The sequence below is a fragment of the Triplophysa dalaica genome, chromosome 1 (genome assembly GCF_015846415.1).
Source record: "Triplophysa dalaica isolate WHDGS20190420 chromosome 1, ASM1584641v1, whole genome shotgun sequence".
In the NCBI taxonomy this organism is placed as follows: Eukaryota; Metazoa; Chordata; class Actinopteri; order Cypriniformes; family Nemacheilidae; genus Triplophysa; species Triplophysa dalaica.
In genome coordinates, this window is record NC_079542.1 from 5147290 (window position 1) to 5171454 (window position 24165).

At 36.6% G+C, this 24165-nt stretch overlaps 1 protein-coding gene across 3 annotated transcripts in view; it reads left to right on the forward strand.

Annotated features, from left to right (window-relative positions):
* The first annotated feature begins 6664 nt into the window (after window positions 1-6664).
* The window catches only part of kcnip4a (potassium voltage-gated channel interacting protein 4a), a 144060-nt gene continuing 126559 nt past the window's right edge, over window positions 6665-24165 (forward strand). Inside the window, exon 1 of one of the 3 annotated variants that reach the window (XM_056761313.1) lies at window positions 6665-6836. In XM_056761313.1, coding sequence (XP_056617291.1) covers window positions 6767-6836 — 70 coding nt within the window. In that variant the 5' untranslated portion in view covers window positions 6665-6766. Of the gene's footprint in view, window positions 6837-18713; window positions 18862-24165 lie in introns of those variants that run through there. The other 2 variants (XM_056761462.1, XM_056761177.1) reach the window with 2 other exon arrangements.

Genomic DNA, 24165 nt, shown 5'->3' on the forward strand with positions numbered 1-24165 from the left:
CACTTCATCTCGTATGTGAGTTCAGAGGTGAGTTCAAACCCTCCTGTGAGAACTTCCTCCATGCTTTGCGGCTTCGAATAATTGGGAGCACATTGCACCGTGTCATCGAGACTTCTGGCTCTAATTGAGGTACAGGTCTTGACATCTATCTGTGGCGGAACCAGTTCGATGGGCAGTGTCAAGAAATTGCGGGCCGCTGTCTCCCGAGCGTTCACCCACGCTGTGATGGATGGCTGACTCTCAGGTCGCCCTGCCTGTCATCATTAGTAATGACGGGAATATAATTGCTCACCTTTCCTCTCCTCTTCTTGTCTATGTCTGTCGAGCTGTACAGCAGGGCGACACAGGACAGTGTGTGTTTCTCTTTGCGTGAGGGAATTTGCAACACGTGCAAATAAGAATAGATTATGCTACTTTCAGCGTTTCCTTTTAACAACCAAAACGTTGTGAGTTTATTGGTGCTAATGAAGTCCCCGAGGGCTTTTCTGTGTTAAATTGGGCCAGATATCAGTCGTTTGCAATTCAAGAGAAATTGAGATTATTGCTTTAACAATGGGCTGATGGTGACAGTTTTTCACGAGATGCAGGACTCGTATTCCGTTTTGGTAGGAGAGCCAGTCACATCCAAAAATGAAAGTTCATTTATCATCTATTCACCTTGTGTCGTGACTATCCTGTATGACTTTCTTTCTTCTGAAGAACACAAAAGATATTTTGAAAAATGCTGACCGAACACCTAGACATTTCTTAACATATCTTCTTGTGTGCTGTGAATGAAAGAAAGTGAATAAATTAATTTCGATTATTTTGGGGTGAAGTATCCTTTTAAGAGCCCAAATGAACACACCAAAAACACATTCTTGTTTGCTTTTAGTCTGCGGTTGTTGACCTCATTCCCGTATCGAGTTGTGGACCTACAATTGGTGTCCGCTCAGTCTGTCCAGATGGACTTTTTTGGGTATCATGCCCATTTCATGACCCAGAAATCCACATCCACAGGAGCCGTCATCAAAGGACAGGGTTTTATGTTATCTATTCAGTTTTAAAGATGAAAAATCAAGAGCATTTTGTAATTCATTTGTGAAGGTCGTGTGATTATAATTGATTTGGAGATTCTTGAAAGGCATCCTATCCATTAAAATCACCTGCCGCGAGTGCTCGTGGAGGACCGAGCCAAAGAACAGGAGACAAGATCTTCTTCATTTTCACCCCACTAATGATATATTAAAAGCATTTTCCTCGTTGACAGAGATGTATGCCAGGCCCAGCTGAATGTGACAAAATGAAATAAGGCTTTGTACGGAAGACTTTGTCACACATGACTATTAATAATGGATATAATAACAGTCTTACAAGGGTGCTTTTTACTAGGCTAAAGGGGATTTCTTTTGTATCGTCCCTCTGATACCCTCTGAAATTCATCAGTGTTTTATTTCTTAATTGTCGTTGTGAAGTCCGATGTGAATTTGTTTGGAGTATCTATTGAGAGCAATGAATTATAATATTCATAACTATGTCTTCAGCGGTGTATAAAGACCTTACATAGAGAAACTATATGTTTTCATTAACTTCGAATGAGCTATTTCTATCTACATATGCCGCAGGGTACCCCAAGTCATGTTGTCTAAAAGGACAAGCTGCTCTACAAAGCATGTTTCGTAAATACATGATCTCCTTTTGTCAAAGAAGCAAAACGTGATGACATCTTTTTCCGTATCAGGCACCGTAGTGCTTCGAATTTTTAGGGGGAGGGGTTGAGTGAGCCGTTGGTTGCAATTCGCAACCTCACCACTAGATGCCGCTAAACTTCACACTGGACCTTAACACTAGTAAATGTTACAAGACCTGTATTGTTTTGCCTAGTCCCTAAAACTGAAAAAAATCCCATCATGTCATTCAAAACCTGAATATTACTCAGTGTCTCAGTGGTTTTGTGTCCATTCAATCAAAGTCAATTGTTGTTGGGTTACCAGCATTCTTCAAAATAACTTTTTACGTTTTGCAGAGCATATAGAGTAAAACAGGTTTGAAATGACATGAAGGCAAGAGGACAATGAAAGAGTTTTTGTTTCTAGGTGAACGGTCACTTTTAAGTGGGTTTAGAAAATGGCCATGTGTAGATCTGTAATCTATAGGCAAAGGATGGTTACTTTTTTTTTACCAATTTTGGTCATTTGTTTGTGTGTGTATTAAATGGTGTATATAAACTCATTAAACTTGCTGGCAAAGCTGTTCTAGTACAAATGCATCACATATCATAGCAAATATAAGAGTGGTGTTTTGAGTTTTGGCAAGTGTGCCTTTTTCAAAAGCATCTGGCAGCGGCTTTGAGACCCCCTTCAGACCTAAAGATTGATATCTTCCGTGAAGTTACACCATCTGTGCCTAAATGTCTTACCTTCAGTTTACCAATCAGTCATAAAAGAGAAATCTATAATATATATATATATTCTATATAATCAGCCTTGCCTTGAATATGCTTGGAATCATATTTGCGGTGATATCGTGACACAGTTTAAGATCACGGGATGAAACGGAACTACACATTTGCGCTGTCAATCTCATTGCTCCTTATTAAACCGTAACGAAGCAGTGATCTTGGATCTGGATCATGCATTAGATATGGGAAATTAATGGATTTGAAATAAATAAATGATGAGGGTAGTGATACCATGTTTTCTCACACAACTCCTCAATCAAAACACCATAACCCGCTTCATGGTGGTCCAGAGGTCAAGGACGATAATTCCAGGAAACTGTGACTGTTATTATAGAGGTCTTGATTCAAGAAGATATAACTTGAGCATTGTGGAAAAGGATTGAGATCGCAGGTGTACAGACATATACATACCGGTTGGAATTGATTTGGGGAACTCGTACCACATGTGATCATTTGTCTTATGACAGAGTGATTGAGGTTAGACAGATGCATCTGATCTGCGATAAGGAAAGCTGTATATATTAATATATGGCAACCCAACTCCTGATGTTTCTTATCGGTAACATGACACAGCCCTCTAGCTATTGTGCTGTCTAGTCTAGTTTGTTTCTTTGGGAATTAAATGGACCGTGCTGTGATCGTATCACCTATGACCGTTAAAATGACCTTTAAAGTTATTTTTATGTGCGTTGTTTTTGATCCATTACATACAGAAGATAATATATCAGACAAGTTCAAGACGAAAACGTCTTGTTGGTTTTTTTGAGTTTTGCATCTCAAACTGCACAGATGGCTGTTTTGGCATTATTTTGTAGTTGGTGATGAGTAAGAGGAGTGGTTGAAGTTATCCTGTCAGACGGTTGTTATCATTTTTATTAGGTAATTTACTGACTGGGTTTTTCCTCTAAGAGACAGTTGGAGGTAGAATAAGATTTAAAGGGATGGTTCACCCTAAAAAAGATAATTCGTTTGTTATCATGTATATCATTCCAAACCCGCATGGCTTTCTTTCTTCTGCAGAACACAAAATAAGATATTTCGAAGAACGTTGGTAACCAAACAATATTGACCAACATTGACTTTTACCACGGAGAGATTTCTCAAAATATATTTCCATTTTAACCCACACGAGGCTCAAAAGCTCAATGTGGTCAACGCACTTGGTCATTTCCAAAAAAGACCATCTATCAGGTTAGTAATTCTCATGCAAACTCCACACAGAAAGGCGTCACCAAAAGGTTTTGTTGGGGTTGACTGATGCACCTCTTGTTGGCCTTTATGACTATAAATCTCCTAGATGTTCTGGCAGAGGATTGTGGGTAAATTGCCATAACTGATCTTTGTTGGATGATTTGATGTAGCTTTCACTATTGTCAAAAAGTGAAAAACTACACAGGATGTTTAAAGAATTTTGTTGTTGGGCATCATTGACTACAATAGTAGTTTTTCTAGTGACTTTCCTACTATAATAGTCAATAGTTCTCCAAAACAGTTTGGTATACAAATATTTTTATTTATTGTTTTATTTATAAAGCGCTTTTTACAATTTTCATTGTTGCAAAGCAGCTTTACATACATCAACATAAAAAATAATAGGGGAAAAATAAAAGATTATATACGGTATAAAGATACATGGAATGAGTGAGTGTGTGTGCCCTGCGATGGGTTGGCACTCCATCCAGGGTGTATCCTGCCTTGATGCCCGATGACTCCTGAGATAGGCGCAGGCTCCCCGTGACCCGAGGTAGTTCGGATAAGCGGTAGAAAATGGATGGATGGATAAAGATACATGGTATTATTGCAATTGGATTGTCAGAATCTATAAAGTATTTATGATAAAATTAAAGTGTATTATTATTTTAAAAATTACAATATACCAGAACAATTCGTAATAATACCAAAACGTGCAGACAGAATATCATTCTTTGTGTTCAGCAGAACAATACAATTCAAACAGATTTGCAACAACTTGAGTGTGAATAAATAATGACAGTATTTTCATCTTTGGATGAACTGTCCCTTTAATAAAGTGTTGGTAAAAATGTGTAAAATGGCAAATGTGTAAAATCATCTGCGTTCTTTTCTTTATTGCCTTTTTTGTTTTCAGGTTTAAATATTATTTTTGTTGCCATAGATATAGTGACAAGCCCAGCGAGATGAGCAAACACAAATAAGCTAATAATAGAAGGATGTTAAGCCTCTCATAATCCCTTTCACAACATTCATATTGTCGTGAGTTTTCTCAATGTCACTAACTCACATTCTGCTTGCGCTTCTTTTCGACGGGGACAAAAGTGAACCTCTAAGTTATATAAGCTCATCACACTTCATAGCTCACACATTATCTTAGTCTCCCGGCTATACAGTGTCTCACCCACTGTAGTGAAATGTGGGTTGGAGCGGCAAATGGAAGCAAATCTTTCTCTGGAAGCTTGCTAAAGTTTGCTTATGGCTCCTTAAATTTCACTTGTGCGTTGTTTCCTCCTACGTGTTCATCAAGTCTTTCACCAAACTTCGGTATTAACAGCGTTTGTTATGTTCCTGTGTAGATGGTTGCATTAGAAAGCAGAGGCTGTGGGTTTGATTCCTAGGGAATAACAGACAGATAAATGAATGTAATTCATGTTGCTTTAGATAACAGCATCTGCCAAATGGATGTTTCATGCTGAATGCCTGTGGGAATTTATGATCTTAATTATCGTTACAAGAATCTGCCTGGAAGCTGTGATGGTGCTGCGCTGTTTAACTAAAAGCTCTTTTATATTGACTTTGTTGTGTACAATTTGCAATGTAAAACTATAGTTAGAAGCTGTTGCGTGAATGTTGAAGCACAACATCCACACATATGTGACATAATTAGAGTAACTATATTCTGAGTAAATATGAGTCCGTCATCTGCAATCAAAAAAGCTGACAGGCAACATACAGAAAAGAAATGCAAATTCATCTGTTGAATTCTCAGCAGTCTTTTTATACACCCTGCCCGGTTCTCTATGAAATAAGATATCAAGCTCTACTGTGGCGGCACCATGCACATTGTCAACACTGTCAGGTCTGAGGAGAAAGTCTCAAACTGAAAAGAGATGCTTTACTGTACGTCAAAGAAAAGAATGTAGTGTACAAGTGTCTCTCACTGAATTCTATTGCATTAAATGATCAAAGATTGCATCTGCAACAAATGATGCCAGAGATTTTGTTAGAAAAAACGAAATGTATTGTAATATGATTTGCTATATGCATTAAGCAGACGCTTTTATCCAAAGCAACTTACATTGCGTTATCCTATATATTTATACATAGGTATTTGCAATCCCCAGGGATCGAACCCAAAACGCTCTTACCACTGAGCTACAGGAAAGCTATATTTTTGCCCTTGGTCCCATGATCGTGTTCATTTGATGTATGATGTCATTTCCCCTTCAAGATCACACAAACATGGCTGTAGTCCAGTGTTGGCTGCTTTAAATGATTGCATTGTCAGCAATGTATTTCAATTTAATTAACTCCCTCTAAGAAATAATCTTGTTTCACATTACTCGTACTGTAATTGAGTCATTCATAACTCTCAAAATTGTGTCGACATTAACCGTATAGACAATAGAAATGAAGACCTGTAAACTCTTTAACCTAAACAAGACATGTACTGTACATTACAAGATGTACACATTTTTATATGAATTTTAACAAAATTCGAATGAGAGCTCACCAAAATCTAGATCCTATATTCAGTGTTGTTTTTATGGAATTGTTGGAATAATTTTTCTAGATGAAAATAATTGAATTACAGTGAAAAATCACTGCAGTGCACTTGTAGTAAATTGTGGTCAAATTCATAAAGTGTTTTAAGCATTCCATATAAAGTTGAAGGAAGTAAATGTACATGACTATACGGCTTAACAATTCAATACCATTACTAATACTACATTATAAGTGTTACATAGCAAATACTAAATGTAGTCGATCACATTAACCATGCACATGTTTGATTAAGTTTAACAATAAATGTACTGTATACTAACCTATTTATTTAAATGTTGAACAGTGCAGCCTTCTCGAAAGGAAGTCTTTATTTTAGTTATCCGATGGCATTCATGCATGCACACATGTGGCTAAAGTTTCCAAATACTTTTTTCGCCTTATTGTATTGGACTACGTTTTGGTAACCTGGCGCTTGAAGCCAGCATTGAGGCGCGGGAGCGCGCCGAAACGCCCACGCGCGTCCGCGCCTGCATCAGGCAGCAGCAGGTGAAGCTGAGGAGCGCAGAAGCGCAACAGTCAGAATCCACTTTACAACAGCTGTCCTACACAAGGAAGATCACTGTCACGATGGAGAAGAAACTGGACAGCAACTCTGCCCGAGTGGACACATCGAGCTCGTCGAGTGGTAGGATCAAAGGTGCATGCGTTCTCGTTTGCGTTGGATTTGGTGAAGTTCAGTGCGCACCTTGACATTTTCTCATGCATGTAAATTCGTGGTTATGTCTTGCATGTGAGTTTACCCGATGTTTCTCTGATCATCTCAATCTGAAGGTCGTGTTTGTACTTTTGCCGTTCTTTGAATTTGAGTTTTACCAAAAACCAGATCCGTTTGACTTCAACTTACTTCGACCAGTGTTTGTGTTTTATTCCATAATCTTGCAAAAGGAATGGTATTGTTAAATATATAAGTATACATCCCACTTTTGAAAAGAGTTCGTAAAGTCTCCGTTTAGCTTTATTGTGTTATGAATGCGCCTAGTTTTATTTGAATAAAATGCACGAGTGGCATCCCTGCTTGGAGAAATGACTGCAGACATCTTGACCTCTATTCAGAAAAGGTCTACGCCACCACCTTTACCTTAAGCTTTTATAATTCAAGTATTAAAGGGTATGATGCATTTTGTAAAGTACATTTTGAGTTTATTATGATTCATAGAATCTAGTAGGCCTATGAAATATTTATGTTATTACAAATAAACAAAGACTTTTCACCTCAGTAAATGGGAAGGTTTCTAACAGAACAAATTGTCTGTTCAAACTTTTTCAAAAAACGTGTTGTGGACTTTTTATCACATTATAAGCTAAATTTCAAGTGTAGCTTCATTGCATTTTGCAAAAAGTCAAATGTCTTTATCAGAAACTCACTGTGCGTCATTGTAGATACTTGTTGTGTATTGTCAGAAAACAAACTTCACACAACAATGCTGTCGAAGCCCGTACGGCAACATCCCTGAGTGACAACTAGTCTGTATAATGAAATATTAATCAAGGTTATGATCTGTGATATTTTATTATACAGATGAGTCCAGGAGAAGTAGAATGTTATTGCGCAATAGGATGGAGACTTTATCCTTATAGAAATACCTAAGACATATCAAAACACCTACACTCAAACCCCTCATTTAAAGTAATAGAGGTCTACAGCTGACTCAAATACATGCCTGTACATGAGGGTTGGATTTAATTGTTGTCAGTGAATATCACAAATTAAAATATAACTGACGGCAATCTAGGTTTGCTTCTCTCTTTAAAGGGGTAGTTTGCCCCAAAATCATAATTCTGTCATAATTTACTCACCCTCTTGTCATTTCAAACCTGTATGGATTCCTTCTTTTTTGCAGAACAGAAAATAATATATTTTGAAAGATGTTGGTTAAACGTTGGGATAAACGTTGGTCTCCATTGACTCGCATTGGTTTTGTCTCCAATAGAAGTCAATGGGGACAATGGGTTTTCTTTGACCACCATATTTCAAAATATCTTCTTTGTGTTTTGCAGAATAAAGAAAGTCATACAGTTCAAAACGACAAGAGGGCAAGTAAATCAAAGGATGACAGAATTTGTCATTTTGGGGTGACCTATCCCTTAAAATGTTTGCTGCGTGTATGAATGAAATGATCCTGCTGATGAAAGGTTAACCTCCAGTACATGTTTTGTTCATCACTGGAGAAATTTTCAAGTTGTCATTATTGTAGATAGCATTGAAGATAATAATCTTGCAAGGGTAACGGTTGCCTTCGCAGTAATAATGAACAAAACAGTTGTTGAGATGCAAAGTGATGCTTTTCCGTGCAATAACAGGACTTTAATGTGCACTAATGGTTTGTTGTGCATTAGTCAGTTTTATTCCCTGCTAAGTGTCCATGTTGTTCTCTATAAATTGATTAATTACCTAAAGCTTGTTTAAATTGAAGGAAACAAAAATGGAATGAGTCCCCACACTACATAAACATATCTTATCTGCAAATAAATGATTCATGGGGCGGAATTGGTATAGACCCTCAAATGTTATAGCCGAGGTTTATGTGAATCATTTGCATTCTCTACAAGGCGATGATGGCAAAAGTCTTACAAGCTTGAATTTGTAATTACATAAATGCCCTGTGCTCTCGTATATGAATCTTAACATTCACACTTCCTAATCCTGCATTCAGATGGGTTTATCACTGTTAGAGCAATGTTCTGCTTTCAAGGATAATGCCATTTAAACTTCTAGAACTGAAAATTGTACGGTCATTGCAGATTTATATTGCGAAAAGGGATGCTGAAATTGCTGATGCAAGCATTAGAGTAGTTCACCTTCAAAATGAAAATTCTCTCATCGTTTACACGCCCTCTTGTCATTTCAAACCTGCATGACGTGCTTTCTTCTGCAGAACACGAAAAAAGAAATCTTGAAAAATGTTGGTAACAGAACCGCACAGCCCCCCATTCACTTCTATTGGAACCAATGCAAGTGAATGGGGGGCTGTTAACAGCATTCTTCAAAATATCTTCTTTTGTCTTCTGCGGAAGAAAGAAAGTCATAGAGGTTTGAAATATCAAGAGGGTGAGTAAATGATGAGAGACTTTTCATTTAAACTAAAGGAATGACTCTTTAGGAACTTGAAAGATATTTTTTACAGCTTTACTGACCCTCATTTTGTGCAAGCCTGTTTGAAAAATGTTCTTGTATACAAGGTGTATTTTATGGCTTCAGAAGACGGAATCAAACAGGCTAACATTTTTCATTTTGCATTCCACAGCTCGATTATTGTGTAACATTAAACAGTAAGGATGCATTTGTTAACATTAGTTAGTTAAACATAAACTAACAATGAAAAATACTTCTTCTACAACAGCATTAAACTTAGTCAATGCAAATTTCTATATTACTAATGCATTTAAAATCCAAATCTGTATTAGTTTATGTTACCTAACGCATTAACTTATGTATTTGACTTCCTTTTAAAGTGTTAACAATTGTTGCATAGAGATGTGGCACGACAAGAAAGTAGGTAAATAATGACAGTCTTTATTAATGTGAATTAATCCGTTAAAAAAATGAGATGTTTGTAAAGAACAGACCATGAGAAAGTTTTCTCGTTGGTCATGAGAGGGAACAAACAGATTGTGACAGATAAGCAGCGGGGAGCGTGCCAGCATTATGTGGGTGACAGTTTTACTTTGCGATTTACTTAATTCTCAAACCCACGCTTTGGAAACTCTGGCCACTCATGAGAAAATGGATCGCTGCTGCTTTGCTGACTGCTAACCTTTTAGTACGCATTTACATATAGAAGAGTGCGATTTTTGCAGCGTGAAGAAGTGTTGAATATTTAAAATCCTTAAAAGTTAGATGAAGTATAATGAGCACAATTTCCAAATGCTGTTGCTTAAAAAACTTGAGCGTGATTTTTTTTTCTGAAGGTCCAGTAGCCTTTTCCACATACATGCGTGCTCCATAAATGTGTTTACTATAACATCACTAATGATATTTTTAACCACCGGTAATGTGGAAGAGCCAAAGGTCTCTTAACCTAATGTCCTCGAGTCATTGCGGTTTTTATGTTCTCTTACATATCACTGCAGTCCTCCTGAAACCTTGTGGATCCATTTTTCTTAATTTTTATTTGGCATAAATCATTATTATTAGTCAGCCTTTATGTTTATCACTGGGTTTTGCAAATATCCAACCAATAAAATGTGTTAAATAGTGCTTGTCAACTTTGACAGCACAGTATTGAAAAGTTTTTTTCCATTTCCTGAAAAACTTGGACATACGAGGCTTCAACAGGACAGCGACGATCTGCATAACTGCACAAGTTGATTCCTGGCAGTTGTAGCAGGTTTCGTCTTTTAAAGATGCTTTTTGTTCAACGTTATTTTTATCCTCTTTTTTTTAATCCTTCTCCTTATGTCCTAATTTTTTACGTCTCTGCAGTTTTGTGTTGTAGAAACAGTGGGTGGCACTACGAGTTTGCCAGGTGAACTTTGTAATCTTTTAAAAGTCTTGAAGATTTTTTGTTTTTACAAGTCATTATTTAAAAAAAGAAATTGCCAACATGAAAAATTACTTACAAGTTCTCGCTATCTGTTTTGCAATGAAAACTACTAATTGGGTTCATGCATATTGTAGTTTTGGACAGCTGTAATAATTCAGCAAATAATTGTTAACTTTACTATATAGAGTAATCCCACCCAGAGTGCCTTGAAATGTGCTTAATAATAATATATTATACAAAACAATGAAAAGATGATTTTTAATAAACATTTTAATGCATTATTGAGTAAGCAATTTGACAAGTATGCTGTCTAGGCATGACTTCAGATATGATTTACAATGGTTTTAAATGAGTACTTTAGTTGGCTGATTGTTTTCTTTTCTTCTTTGGTTGTGTTTTTACAGAGGACAATAATTTATACTTGTTACCTCCATTCTGTTGTTATTAGAAAAGAGCAGCACAAAGTTTTGAGATGAGATGATGAGATGATGACTACATAGGGATCATACTCTGCCGGCTGGCTCTTCTCCAGTGCAGTAATCTGTAGTGATGATGAATAGACTTTACTCTGAATCTGTCATATGGTGGAGTTCTGCTTTAGAAGTTGGCTGCGATATGTCTGAAATCCAGATCGATGTTTGGAGTCCTGCTGAGTGCCACTGCAGTAGAAGATAGGTGTGTACAACTCCATTGTTATCTTTATTTCTCATTTAACTTAATGTGGATTATAGGTTAGAAAAAAAGAAGCTTTTGTATGCACGTTATTATAACTTAACTGCATATATAATTTACATTTTACATTTTAGGCATTTGGCAGACGCTTTTATTCAAAGCGACTTGCAATGCTTTATCCTATACATATTACATAGGTATTTGCAATCCCCTGGGATCGAACCCACAACCTTGCGTTGTTAGCTCTTACCACTGAGCTACAGGAAAGCTATCCTACAGGAAATTTCTCCAGGACTGCGTGATGGAATAGAGAGCAATTGGAAACATTTGCCCCTGTGTCTCAGGTATTTATCCTGAGAAAAAGACCCACAAATCTCACCTGTCTCCACCTGTCTTTTAAAAGAGATTTCAGAAAGTGTGCACACACTGTAATTGCAAAGAAAAACAACCATAAAACAATAGAACCCTGCCCAAAACATAATATAATGTGATGGATCTACTGTAAGGGTTATAATGTGAATTGCACTGGTTTTAATGAAAACTGTCTATAGGTATGTAGGTATGTGGTGTAGGTATGATATAGGTATGTGGTGGATTCTATTGGAACTAACAGCCCAGCCTTTTGCCGGGATTTATCAACTAATTTGTTAAAAAACAGAATATTGAAGCAACGCATTAATTTTATAGCTTTGTCCTCAATTGTCTGAATTGTATAGATTTCTTTTTACCCAAGCAACTTCGGGAGAAACATCTGAGACAACGTTGATATATTATAATGAAACACAACTGACAACTCCCATCAAATCTCGCGAGAAAAAATAAGGAATTCCTCAAAATCTTAAAATTCTCAACATTGAGGTTTCAAGCATGAATATATTCATCTTCTTCAAAATCCTTGGAAAGTCATGGATTCATTGCCACGAGCACTTCCCAGCGGTCTCTTGAGCTTTATCCACCAGGTTTTGTTTGCCGCGAAGCCAATTTGTGTTTTTCCCGTCGGGAGCTTGAGCGCTAAGCAGCTGCCAGGATGCCCGCCTGCCGTCGGATCGAGGCCAGGCGCGAGCTCGAGTCAGAAATAAACTCACTGGGAAGACCGAACAGAAGGCGTTCGTTTATGACCGCTTGGGGCCAAAAGGAAAATGGACACGCTTTCATGTTTAGATTCACCCCCCAGGCTTGTTTATGCCACAGATTCACGGTCTCTTTGCTTACTCAGGTGTGTCGCGTGCTAGTGAAGCTTTGACAAGGGCGCTTTCTTCAGCATTCACATACTGAATAAAAGGACTTTCGTATCGCTACTTTGATTTTCTTTTATTATCACCGTGCATCTCAAAAAATCACGTGAGGTCTAACTATAAAGGCATTGAAGCAAATTAAAATGCTCCAAAAACGTGCAGCTACACTTTAATGCAGGGACGCAGATTTGATTTTTGTTAACTGGGGGGGAAGCTCTCAGCAAATGAATCAGTTTGTTTTTTTGCGTAATTTGGATTTTAACTAGTGCTCAAGAACTTACTTGGCTTAATTTGGGATAATGGTTTGCACTACAAAGCCATTGGAGGATTCTTATTTAAAATCATGGATAAACAACAATGAACAAAGGCCTACCTGATCAACACTAGCAATCCATGATCAAACTGTTATTTGTCTTGTATATTTAAACATTTAATAATTTGCCTCTATCCTCTCACCTTATTGCTCTCCACGTTTTACTGTTTGGTAAGTGCGAGACTAGCTTTACAAACAATTAATAAAACTAAACTGCCACATCTGGGAAAAGTCAACAGGCATAAGAAACTTGCCAAAAAACGTCTCTCAGTCCATTTTTTTCAGTCATATAGACGATGGCATTTAATCACTATGGTTACCGCTGCAACTGGCACAATTGAGGCAGCTAAAAGGGGGCGGGTCACTGGCTAATGTACCATTGCTGGAATGGAAGGGGGACTGGGGGGATCAGGGACCCCCATAAGGCATTAGGGATCCTCCGAAGTAAAAAATAGACTAAGGGGGTCCCTCAGATATTTTTATTTGAGTAAAAATGATTGATGACAAATGTGTTTAATTCTTGCAATGGATATGGTAAGTTTCGTGAATTAATTATGTACAATAATTTATATTAAGTTTGTTTATGGTCATGGTCTTTTACATTTTTACGCATTCGGGAAGACGAAGCTTCTACTTTTTTGAGGGGTCATTTTCTCTCTCTCTATATCTTTCCACTATATTTATCAACTCCATGTCGGAGCTTTTGTATTCCTTGCGTAAATTATAATTACGCCTGATTCTGGGTGCTAGAGATCTCGATGAATATGATTGACAGCATTTTTAGAAATTGTAAAGGATTGTTGTGCGGTTTCTGTGCTATATATAGGCTAATACATTAAGAATTAAAAATAAAATAAAAAGACCAACGGCCGCAAAGTTTTGGGAATTACATAAGCCTTCTTATATGTATGCCTGATTTTAATAATTAGTATATAGTAATGCATATTGTGATCAAATATATTGTGTATTTTGTATAAATTGTATATTGCGAAACTAACCCCCACCTCCAAGAAAAAAGTCTGCGCTCCTGCTTTAATGGCCCGTTGACCCCAATGCTCAGTATTATTGATCCTTACTGATCACGGGATGCCCATTTCCTACAAGTTTTCATACATTCATATCTTGTCTTCACCATCACACCAAGATAATTTAATTCATCTTAAGTGATCTAAGCTATGACAGAATCTAAAGACAGGCCTGTAAACAGGGCAGTCGCACATCAAATTCTGATGCAACTCTCTTATCTTCTGCATATATTAGAGCATGATTGATTTTTATGTGTATTTTTTTTCTGTCTGGCAACAATCCACAAGATTATTGTTTATGTAAATAGCATGAGTGGTGAATGAAGTGGTTTCATTGTAAATGAGTAATGAGACGGCACAGCAGAGTAACAAAGTGTTTAAACCACCAGAAAATATGCTTTTTCAATATAATATAAACAGTAGCATCATATTTTCTCAAAGTAAATGAACACAAAAGAAGATTTATTATAAACAATTGATGGTCTTTTATTTAAATGATCATGTATGTTTTTTTATACATTACATTATAAGGACAGCTTTTTGGCACACAAGAGGAAATAAAGAAGTCCCATAAAGATTTAATTTAGAGGCTGATACTTTTATCAGAAGTATCACAATCTGAAGCAGAAGTTGGGTGTCAGAGAGGTGTATATACACGAAGGCTCAGATTATAGTGGTTTACAATAGTGACATCTAGTGGCTGAACTACAAAACTACATGTCTGCCAGCGTTTGCTTGTGCCATTACACATCTACAAATATTGTAGTGTAAACCTATTTTAAAATATTATTTATCAATATAATAATAATGTACCTAATATATCTTCTTTCTCCTATTTTAACCATTATTATTAATATAATGTTTTCAAATGTTTTAGCTTTCCTGTAGCTTAGTGTTAAGAGCATAATAACGCAAGGTTGTGGGTTCAATCCCAGGGGATTGCACGTATTTAGAAAAAAATGTATAGGACAATGCAATGTAAGTCGCTTTGGATAAAAGCGTCTGCCAAATGCATAAATGTAAATATAATGTAAATGTAAATAATGAGATAAATTCATTTACTGACAACCCTAATGCCAAAGAGAAAATGGTCTGTACATCGAATTGAATGTTCAAACAATTAAATTTGTGTTTTAATATGTCAGATGGCCCCCTTTTATCTGAATAGCCAGTTCATGGCCAGAATAGGCTACAATTTCACAGGCATAACAAGAGCTGCCAGCACACTCCTAAAAATTAATGTGCCAAAAAGAGTTCTTAGAGATGTCTTTAAAAGAACAATTGGTTGCCCAATGAACCGTCCAGTCAGAGCCCCTTCTTTCTTATCTCAATACCACTTAGACCACTTCACAAGATGTAAACACTGGTCCAGAAGCACTTCTGGTTTTTTGTTTGTTATTTAATCTTACATGAATAATTAAATCTTATGGATATTTGTTTAACATTTTGGTTTCGGATGTAAACGGTCTATTTTTTTCAAACGTTTGCTCAGGAAGATGAACAAGAAAGTTCTTCTGGACCAGCGTTGTTCGCGTTTTCCACAGTGGTCTATAATCTGAACTTTTACCAATACAATACACAGAAAGGTTTTGTGGATACAACTCACCTTTATTTTCAAAAGCACAGGACACGCATTCCCGGTTCATGACACAGAATTGCTCTTTACCGGTTAGTACCGGCCCACTTCGTGCACTGTATCAGATCATTTACACAAAGTTAATCTCCCTCTGTCTATTCGACCATGAAAGTACAAAGCCGTGAACTTAATTACAAACAAACCAGATGAAGCTTTAGCGGCACATTAAGGCGTTTGGCTTTAACAGAATGACTTTACTGAGTAAAGTCCAGAGATGATTTGACTGCATATGCCCGTGAGTCTATGCACTATGTAGCCTACTGCTGTTTTATAAGGTTAGGTTACTTAAGAATGGTCTCTGTGGATGCAGTCAGCTGACACTGCTGAGGTCTTACAGTAGGTTTATACAGCACCTGTCAGACATTCATGTGCTCCTGTCCTGAACAATAGAGAGTAGGACCTCAGACTCATTCACATAGCACTGCGTATAACATTTTACTCAACAATACCACAGATTCAGCTAAATACTTTTTTGCAGCTTTGCAGGACAAAAGTTCTCTCTTTAGTTCCATCCATCCATCCTGTGCATTTTTAAGTGAAACCCCCCCTTGAAATTCTTCTTCCCCCACAATCCTCCCATTTCACGCCTTTATTTTATCTATTCTTTATTCTATCTGAAGCGACCCTACACTTTTGAACGATAGTGTATGTTTTATATTATATATATATATATATAGCCACAGAATAAATGAAGGCCATTCCAGTGTCAATAAAACCAAACCCCAGAGGTGAAAAAGTCATCCAACAGCAATTTGAAACGCTGACAGCATGACTAGAAAACTGTGATAAAAATCAAGGTTATCAAATAAAAAATATTTTAAACTTTTCCTAAATATATATTGTAGTTTTCATTTTCTTCCAATAAATTCAAATAAAAACTATATTTTATTTGAAATATGTGAGAAATATTGTTAGTAGTTCACAGAGTGAAACAGACCTGATCACTTTACCCACAGAAACACTTTTTAATAGGAAATTCTGATAATAATTGAAAAATAATTTTGAAATGGTCTCTTAATTTTTTCTTTGGCTGTACAGTATGCGTGTTTCTTGTAAAACAGTAAATGTCAAAAATGACACATACTAGATGAATAATCATTACAGAGACGTAGAAAATTATTTTGTTTATCAAACATATACATATATGTATGTGTAAATGTACGTATACAGTATACCCTACACGTACCGTATATACGTGTTCCGACACAAACTTCAATATGGTTTTGTGTAGTCGCAAAAAAACGTTGATAAATGACCCACATCCTGATTGAAAAAACTGCAGGGTGTATTTCATACTAATGTTTCCACATTCCAAGAACTTAAATTGCCCCTTATATAAACCAGTAATCGTTTAAATACTTTGTTTTAAAAAAAAGAAGAAGAAAAACGATGATTTTATGTGCTTGCTTGAACTCACTTTTAAAATGCATTTATAGAAAAGACTAGAAATTCACTCCAGTTTTTCTTGGTTTGTAACTGCACATATATGGTTGTGTGCTCTCTATTGATCTCTCATGAAAAGGGTTTATTTCATCTTGAATTCAATATAGGTTTCTATCTAAAGTGCTGCATCCGTTCCATGCATTTTAATTTTTCCGTCAATCTCGAAATGTCATAAATGGTGTATTTTCCATGCAGTATTTCAGAAATGCAGACTTCCCGTCTGTCTGAATTGTGTTCTCATTATGTATTTGTTGTTAGTAATCTGTGTGATTATTCAGCATTCACACGAGCCGAAATAGAAACGGCACAGCGAGAAAAAGATAATGCTGTTGTGATGCTCCAAAGCTCTGAATGCTTTGTCTTGCCGGATTTCTCTCCGTAGGCTAATAGATCAATCTTTCTAATGCACCTGTGAATGTGAGAAGCTCGTTGTGAGAGTTCGGGTCATGTTGCTCAGAGGACGAACTTTCAAGCTGGTTCGAAATGAACACAAAGTCATTTTCGAATGGACGCATTTGACTTTTTATCCAAAGGGACTTCACGCATATTTGTGTTTCCTGGAATTCGAACCCACAACCTTGCATGCGTAACACTCCACCAGTTGTGCTAGTTTTACATACTGTATAAGCAAACTGTCCCTTTAAACCAAAAGGTTGACCTAAATGGTAAATTGCCCTGCTTGTAAATGCAATCGTTATTTTATAAAAGCTGAAATTCAATCCATCCTCCTGACTGAATCAGGTGCGTACAGCGTGCGCTCTCGGTAAAGTCGGCCCTGTTGATTCGTGTAAGTGCAGCATGCTGAGTGATTTTATGGGAGTGTAGGGGGGTCTGAATGATGCTAAATATGGCAACAGAGCAGCGGGGGGATCTGTGATCCAACGCTGTCGCGTGCACACGTGTGAAGGACAAGACTGTGTGAGTATCGAGAATATTTTTGTGTTTCTGGACAGGGATGATGGAAAAGCACACTTCAGTTAGTACAACCTCCGGTCCTTTGAGCGACCGATATGTCCATCATTAACATGAATGATAGGCGCTGCTCTCTGATTGGCCGCTCTCAGGTGCAGATGCTGATGATGCCTTGCTAGCCTTGTCCCTTAGTGAGAGAGGGGCGGATAAAGGGGAAGAGCCCACCAGCAGACTGTCTGATCACCGGGCGTATCTCTCATCGTCCCCTCCTTTCTTTCCTCACTCGAAATAAGAGAAAGCTTTGGGTAGTGTGAAACCTGAGCATCTTTGTGTTGCCGTGGAACGGGGGAAGGTTCAGCATCTCTCTTAAGCTCACGAGGTAAGGATACTTGGAAGTGAGAGTTCAAAAGTCTGTCGCTTTTTTTCTTCTTACGAAAGTAGTTCCTGTAATATGGCATTTTGCTTTAGTTTTGTGCGTTGGACAAATCCTTCGTTGTTCACTAGTTTCTGTAGTTCAATGTACTATGAGGTGTCATTCGAACCCTCAGAACTCTGTATGAAAAACAACATTAGCTTCTTAATTTGATATGTTAGGGATGAGCTTAGATTGCAATGGCGTTCGATCTTTGAGAAACTGACTACATTAAAAAAACTTTTGATCAGTTACTGTACATTATATAACATTAAGGGAGAAGTATGTCTACATTATTCCTGACTCGGCGTGCAATGCGTTCTGGGAAAGTAAAAACAGGGTAAGATTGACAGTAAAGTGGCATCATTTTAACACCAGGTTCGGGATTAGCGTGACCATGTCCACACCGGTCAAGGAGACTCATTGGAAGGAAGATCACTTGCACAGGGACCACGGCCTTTCCAGGAAAGTGCTGCTCAACTGCTGTCTGGTCAGACGGATCATCTCCTGGGCTTCCCCGAGCAGAATAGGTAAACACGTGGGAATTATTTTAAAGCCCCTTTTTTGTGGGAGTCTAAGTATTAATGTAATAGTATACCCGGAAATGTAAAATCTGTCATTGTTAACTCATGCGTGTGGTTCCGAACCTGTTAGACTTTCTTTCTCGTATGAAGCACATTGGGAGATGTTTTATTATGTGGGTCCTTTCTATTCTCAGAAAAGGACCCAAAAGCATTATACAAGTCTTGAATGGGGTCCATTTGACCTATGTTTTTATATTTGGGTCAACAGTTTCTTGAACAGTTTGAAGATGTCAAAGGATGATTACGAAATGGAAAGACAATTCCAAATATTCATTTAAATCATCATTTCTAGATGTATTGTGGTCGTTCCAGTTCAGTGTCTGTTGAATTTTAATAAAACCAAACGTCAGAATTGACAAAGTCATCCAACAGCAATGTGAAACACTGACAGCATGACAAGATGCATGAAAACTGTGATAAAAATCCAGATCATCACAAATTAATATTTGTACATGTATTTAAAGTTCAACAATCATTTCTGTTGTATTGCTTAAAAGTGAATATGAACCTGTTTGCTTGAGAAATATTGTTAGTAGTTCAAAGAATGAAACAAAATTGTTGTCTATCAATAATTCTACAAATGAGGATGAGGCGAATGTGTGATTTTATTGTACGCTGGCAAAGCAATCACAGGTGATCTTGTTTTTAGAAAGTGACACTTGGAGCTATTTCTGTTCTTTAGATTTCATACTACTACTAAAGATTGACTCGTGTTTGAGTTTTTTGTCATCAGTTTTCCTTTAATGTGGTTCATCTTAAAGACAGTTTGAGATCGTCTGCTTTTGAACATTCTTTCATGCTCTGCTCTTTGGATTCAGTATACTTGACATCTTGAGGTGTAATATACATGGATAGTGACCTCAGAGTGGTAATGCTGATGTGATATTGATCATTTTACGACACTGTGCTGGATTGATGTTGCATTCAGTGTTTCAAGTTCATCAGAGTTTATGGTGTCTTGTGGAGTGACAGCTGTAATAAGTCATTGCATTATTGTGAAACGGATATTGATCAGGTTTAGAGTCGTCAATGTACTTGTAATTTTGTTAAAGGATTAAAGACAGGACTTGTGGGTATTGTAACAAGCTACTATTTGTTTTGCAGAAGTAAATGAATAGCTCAGAAGACTCATTAACAGCCGTGGAAAAAGCATGCCAGAGCATTCCAAATTTTCATTCGATCAGCATTTCTAGATGCATTGTGGCCATCAAAGTGTCTGTTGAATTTAAACAAATCAAACCTCAGGAGTGACGTAAAGTCATCTTAGCAATGTGAAAGACTGACAGCATGACAAGACACACAAAAACTGTGATACAAATCAAGGTTATCCCATAAAAAACATTTTTTCCTAAACTTTTCCTAAATACACGTACAGTATTACTGTTGTATTTCTTAAGAGTGAACATGAACTTGTTTTCTTTGCAATTGAGGTCTGAAAAAATACAGAGCATGTTTTTTGTTATTTTGACCTGTTTCTCCTGTTTTCATTTTCTGCAAATAAATGCAAATAGAAACAATATATTTTTTTTAAATTTGGGACATTGTCAGTAGTTCACAGAATGAAAACGTTTTACCTAAACACATACCTATAAATGGTAAATTCAGAAAAACTAAAAATGGTTTAGTTAAAAAAATATTCGTCAGCTGTAAGTACATACGTGGTCGCAAACATTTTTTCCTAAAATTCCTTAGGATAAATAAGAATCGGATCATATAAACGTGACAGTATAAGTACAGAGAATTAATGCGGATAGCATAGCTCAGATCATGTTAAATCTCTGATTTAGGATGGAAGACTTTAATATCTTGGTAAATCTGAGCACAGATTTGAGATGATTAAGAGATTCTTTCTTGTGTGTTGAAATGCAGAGTTATTTTCAACCCAGTGCTGGGTCAACACTCATAAAAATGAAGGCTCTTCACCATGACATAGCAGAACCTTTTTTGTCTACATGGTTCCATCAAGAGCCTTTAACATTCGAACCATTCACCAAGAACCATTGTGTTTTAAAAAAGGATTCAGATTATAAAAGTGAGAAAGTAAGAGATGGTTCTTTACAGAACCTTTGACTGAATGGTTCTTTGTGGAACCAGAAATGTATCTTCTACGGCATTCCTGTAAAGAACCTTTTAAGCACCTTTATTTTTTTCAGACTGATAAAGGAATGAACTGAAACATTGGGGTGGTAATTTAAATCTTTTATGCGTGTATATATTTGTGTCTCTATTCAGAAGACGTGCATAATGGGAGATGCTCTGTGCTGTATTCACATATGTTCAGGAAACAGCTGGGCCCTTCACTGTCAGGTGTTGCCGTCTGTGTCCAGCCCCGCTGAATAGAAAAGCTCAATGGGTTTATTTGGCCGGCTCAACGCTGGCCTGTCTCAGAGCAGCGTAATCTGCTTTGACTATATAATCGCATTCAAAAGCATAACCTTCCAGATGGATTTAAGTGAAACCTTGTTAATAGCAGGAAGCTGCATTACTAAAGGTGGTATTAAACTTGTCTTCAGGATATTATATATCTGCAATATTGCACCAGTGCTTTTATGACGCTACCTCATTTGATGCTGAAATAAAGGCAGCCGTAGTGCAGCTGGACACTTGCTCTCTATTCATACTAATGGACGTTTGTAATGGGTTGAGGGGAAGCCATTAACCTATTATTTCATTCATGAATAGTATGTCATTAATTCAAGTAGCCGGTATCAAAAGGTAATGTAGTCTGGTGCAGACTTAGAGTAAATATTTTGTGATTTTATTTATGGTCCTACTTTGGTTTATGGAGTGTCAAACAACACGTTTACATACATACAAGGTGAAAAACACATGTTCTAATAATAGGCCATTATTATCATCTTACTTCTTCACTCACTCTTAAAGGGTTCATTCAGCGATTCATCTGTCTAATCCCCTCCTTTCTATCAGTCTACTCTGATCTGATTGGTCAGATGGTCTAGTCTGCTGTTTCGCAAATGGATGGAACGTAGACAGGCATCACACCGAGTGACGCAAATCTGACCCAGAACTGAAACTAGAATGACAGATGACTCATTTGTGTGATTCAGAGTCAAATCTTTTTTTCAATTTGTTATTCGTTCACTTTCGGCTTTACAACTTGTTAGACTGCTCTCATTCACACACAGCGACATTACACACTGAATTAAATTTTGCATGAAATTTTAAGGACATTGTAATAGTAACTCTTTAAAAGTGATGTATACCTGGAAATAAGCAGACTCGGAGATGCTTGTATTCAATGTGTTTGTCAGGTGAAATGTAAATGTCAACGGAAGAGATTGACAACCAGTAATGAGCTGATACCATAAAATAAGATTGTTATATAAAATGCTTTGTGAAATGTTTTTTTAAAAGAGATGTCAGTGACATTAAATGTTTCTTAAGGAACATTGTAAGATAAAACATGAAGATACAGCCGTGGAACCATTCCAGTTAAGTCTTTAATCAGCATTTCTAGATTTATTGAGGCCTTTTCAGTCAATGTCTGTTGAATAAAAAAGAAAAAATGTCAACAGCAATGTGAAAAACTGACAGGATGACACGACACAGAAAAACTGTGGTAAAAACCAGGCTTATTCCATCATATATTCATTATTGAACTGATCCTAAAATACATGTAAGAACATAAGGATTTTGTTTTTTAAATATGAATTTGAACTTGCAGTATTCAAGATCTGCAAACATTGCATCTTCTTTCTTATTTTCTGGAAAATACATATTTTCATTTGGGAGTAAAGTTTTTAAAGAAGTTTTTAAATTACGGGTGGTCTCCTATTCATGTACCACTTTGACCACTAGAGGGAACTATATCCATATGTTTTATCTTGACAAAGTCTCTGTATGAGTAGACTGCACTGACTGTAAACCTTCTGAAGGTGTGTCCTTAAATCGACTAAATTATTTACGTCGAAAAAATATAATGCAAACATTAGTGTGTTTATTTCATTATGAGGCTAAAATTATATTTATCAAAATGTTTTTGTAATGCACGACTTGGACTGAATAATGAAGAAAAGACCCACAGAGCCCAGAATAAGAAACTCTTTGAATATTGTTTGAAAATTGTTTAGGTCACAACATAATTCTTAGTTACATTTATATTATTTCAAGACATTGATCTAAAATGTGGATAAATGTTAACAAGTGAGAAAGTGACCTTAAACTTTTGAAAGGTTTTTATATATGTAGTGTGAAAGAATTACAATATCTTATTTGTTACTCAAAAAGACAATTCTGTAATCGTAAACTCGCCATCATGTTGTTCCAAACTTGTAATGTAATATTTTAAAAAGTGTGCGATGTGTAAAGATCTTTTGAAATTTAGTTTTAAGCATCCTTGTATTATTATACTTCTTTCATCCAGTAGGAGGCAATAAAACCATCAACTGAACTTCATAGTTTTGCTTATTATAGATTATCATTTAAGTAGGTTAACCAGTAAATAAATATAATTCACATAATAGTATTCATGCATCATCCTAAAGTGCGAGAGGCATAATTGCACTTTTTTTATAATGGATTTGTGTTTCCATATAGGCCTACCATTAAAACATCATGATGCAGAAATACAAAACCATTGCACTTCATAAAAGTATCATATTAGAAAGAAGTAGATTACTATGTGAGGATTAATTTGTAATACAAATCCACATGTGGTGTAAGTAAAGGGTATTTTAAATATTAATTCAGTGTAAAGATCTTGGTGTAATATTGCAACATACTTAATGTTTTGAACATGATATGATCCAGCCATTGCTTGAATACAATGAAAATGTGTTAGATGTGCTCAGAGCTGTTTATGGTGATGATAAATGGCCTCTGTGTACAGATTAAGCTCAGCAGCAAAGAATGAATAAATGATGACGCTATGAATATGGAGATACTGTATCATTGACAGGCCACTGTCATTAGACCTTACAGACGAAGATGAAGTGGATCTGTATTTGGTAGTTTCAGGTGAGGTGGTGTATTAATACAATATAATGCAGCTCTTAGTGTCAAGTTGCCAGATGAAAAAACAAGAAAAAATAAAATTGCGTAGATAAGCCACAGTATAAGGACAGAATGTCTTTAAAGGATAGCTCACCCAAAAATGAAAATTCTGTCATCGTTTATTCACCCTCAGGTTGTTCCAAATCTGTATACCTTTATTTCTTCTTATGAACAAAAACGGAAGATATTTGGAAGAATGTCAGAAACCAAACAGATCTCATCCCCCATTTACTTACT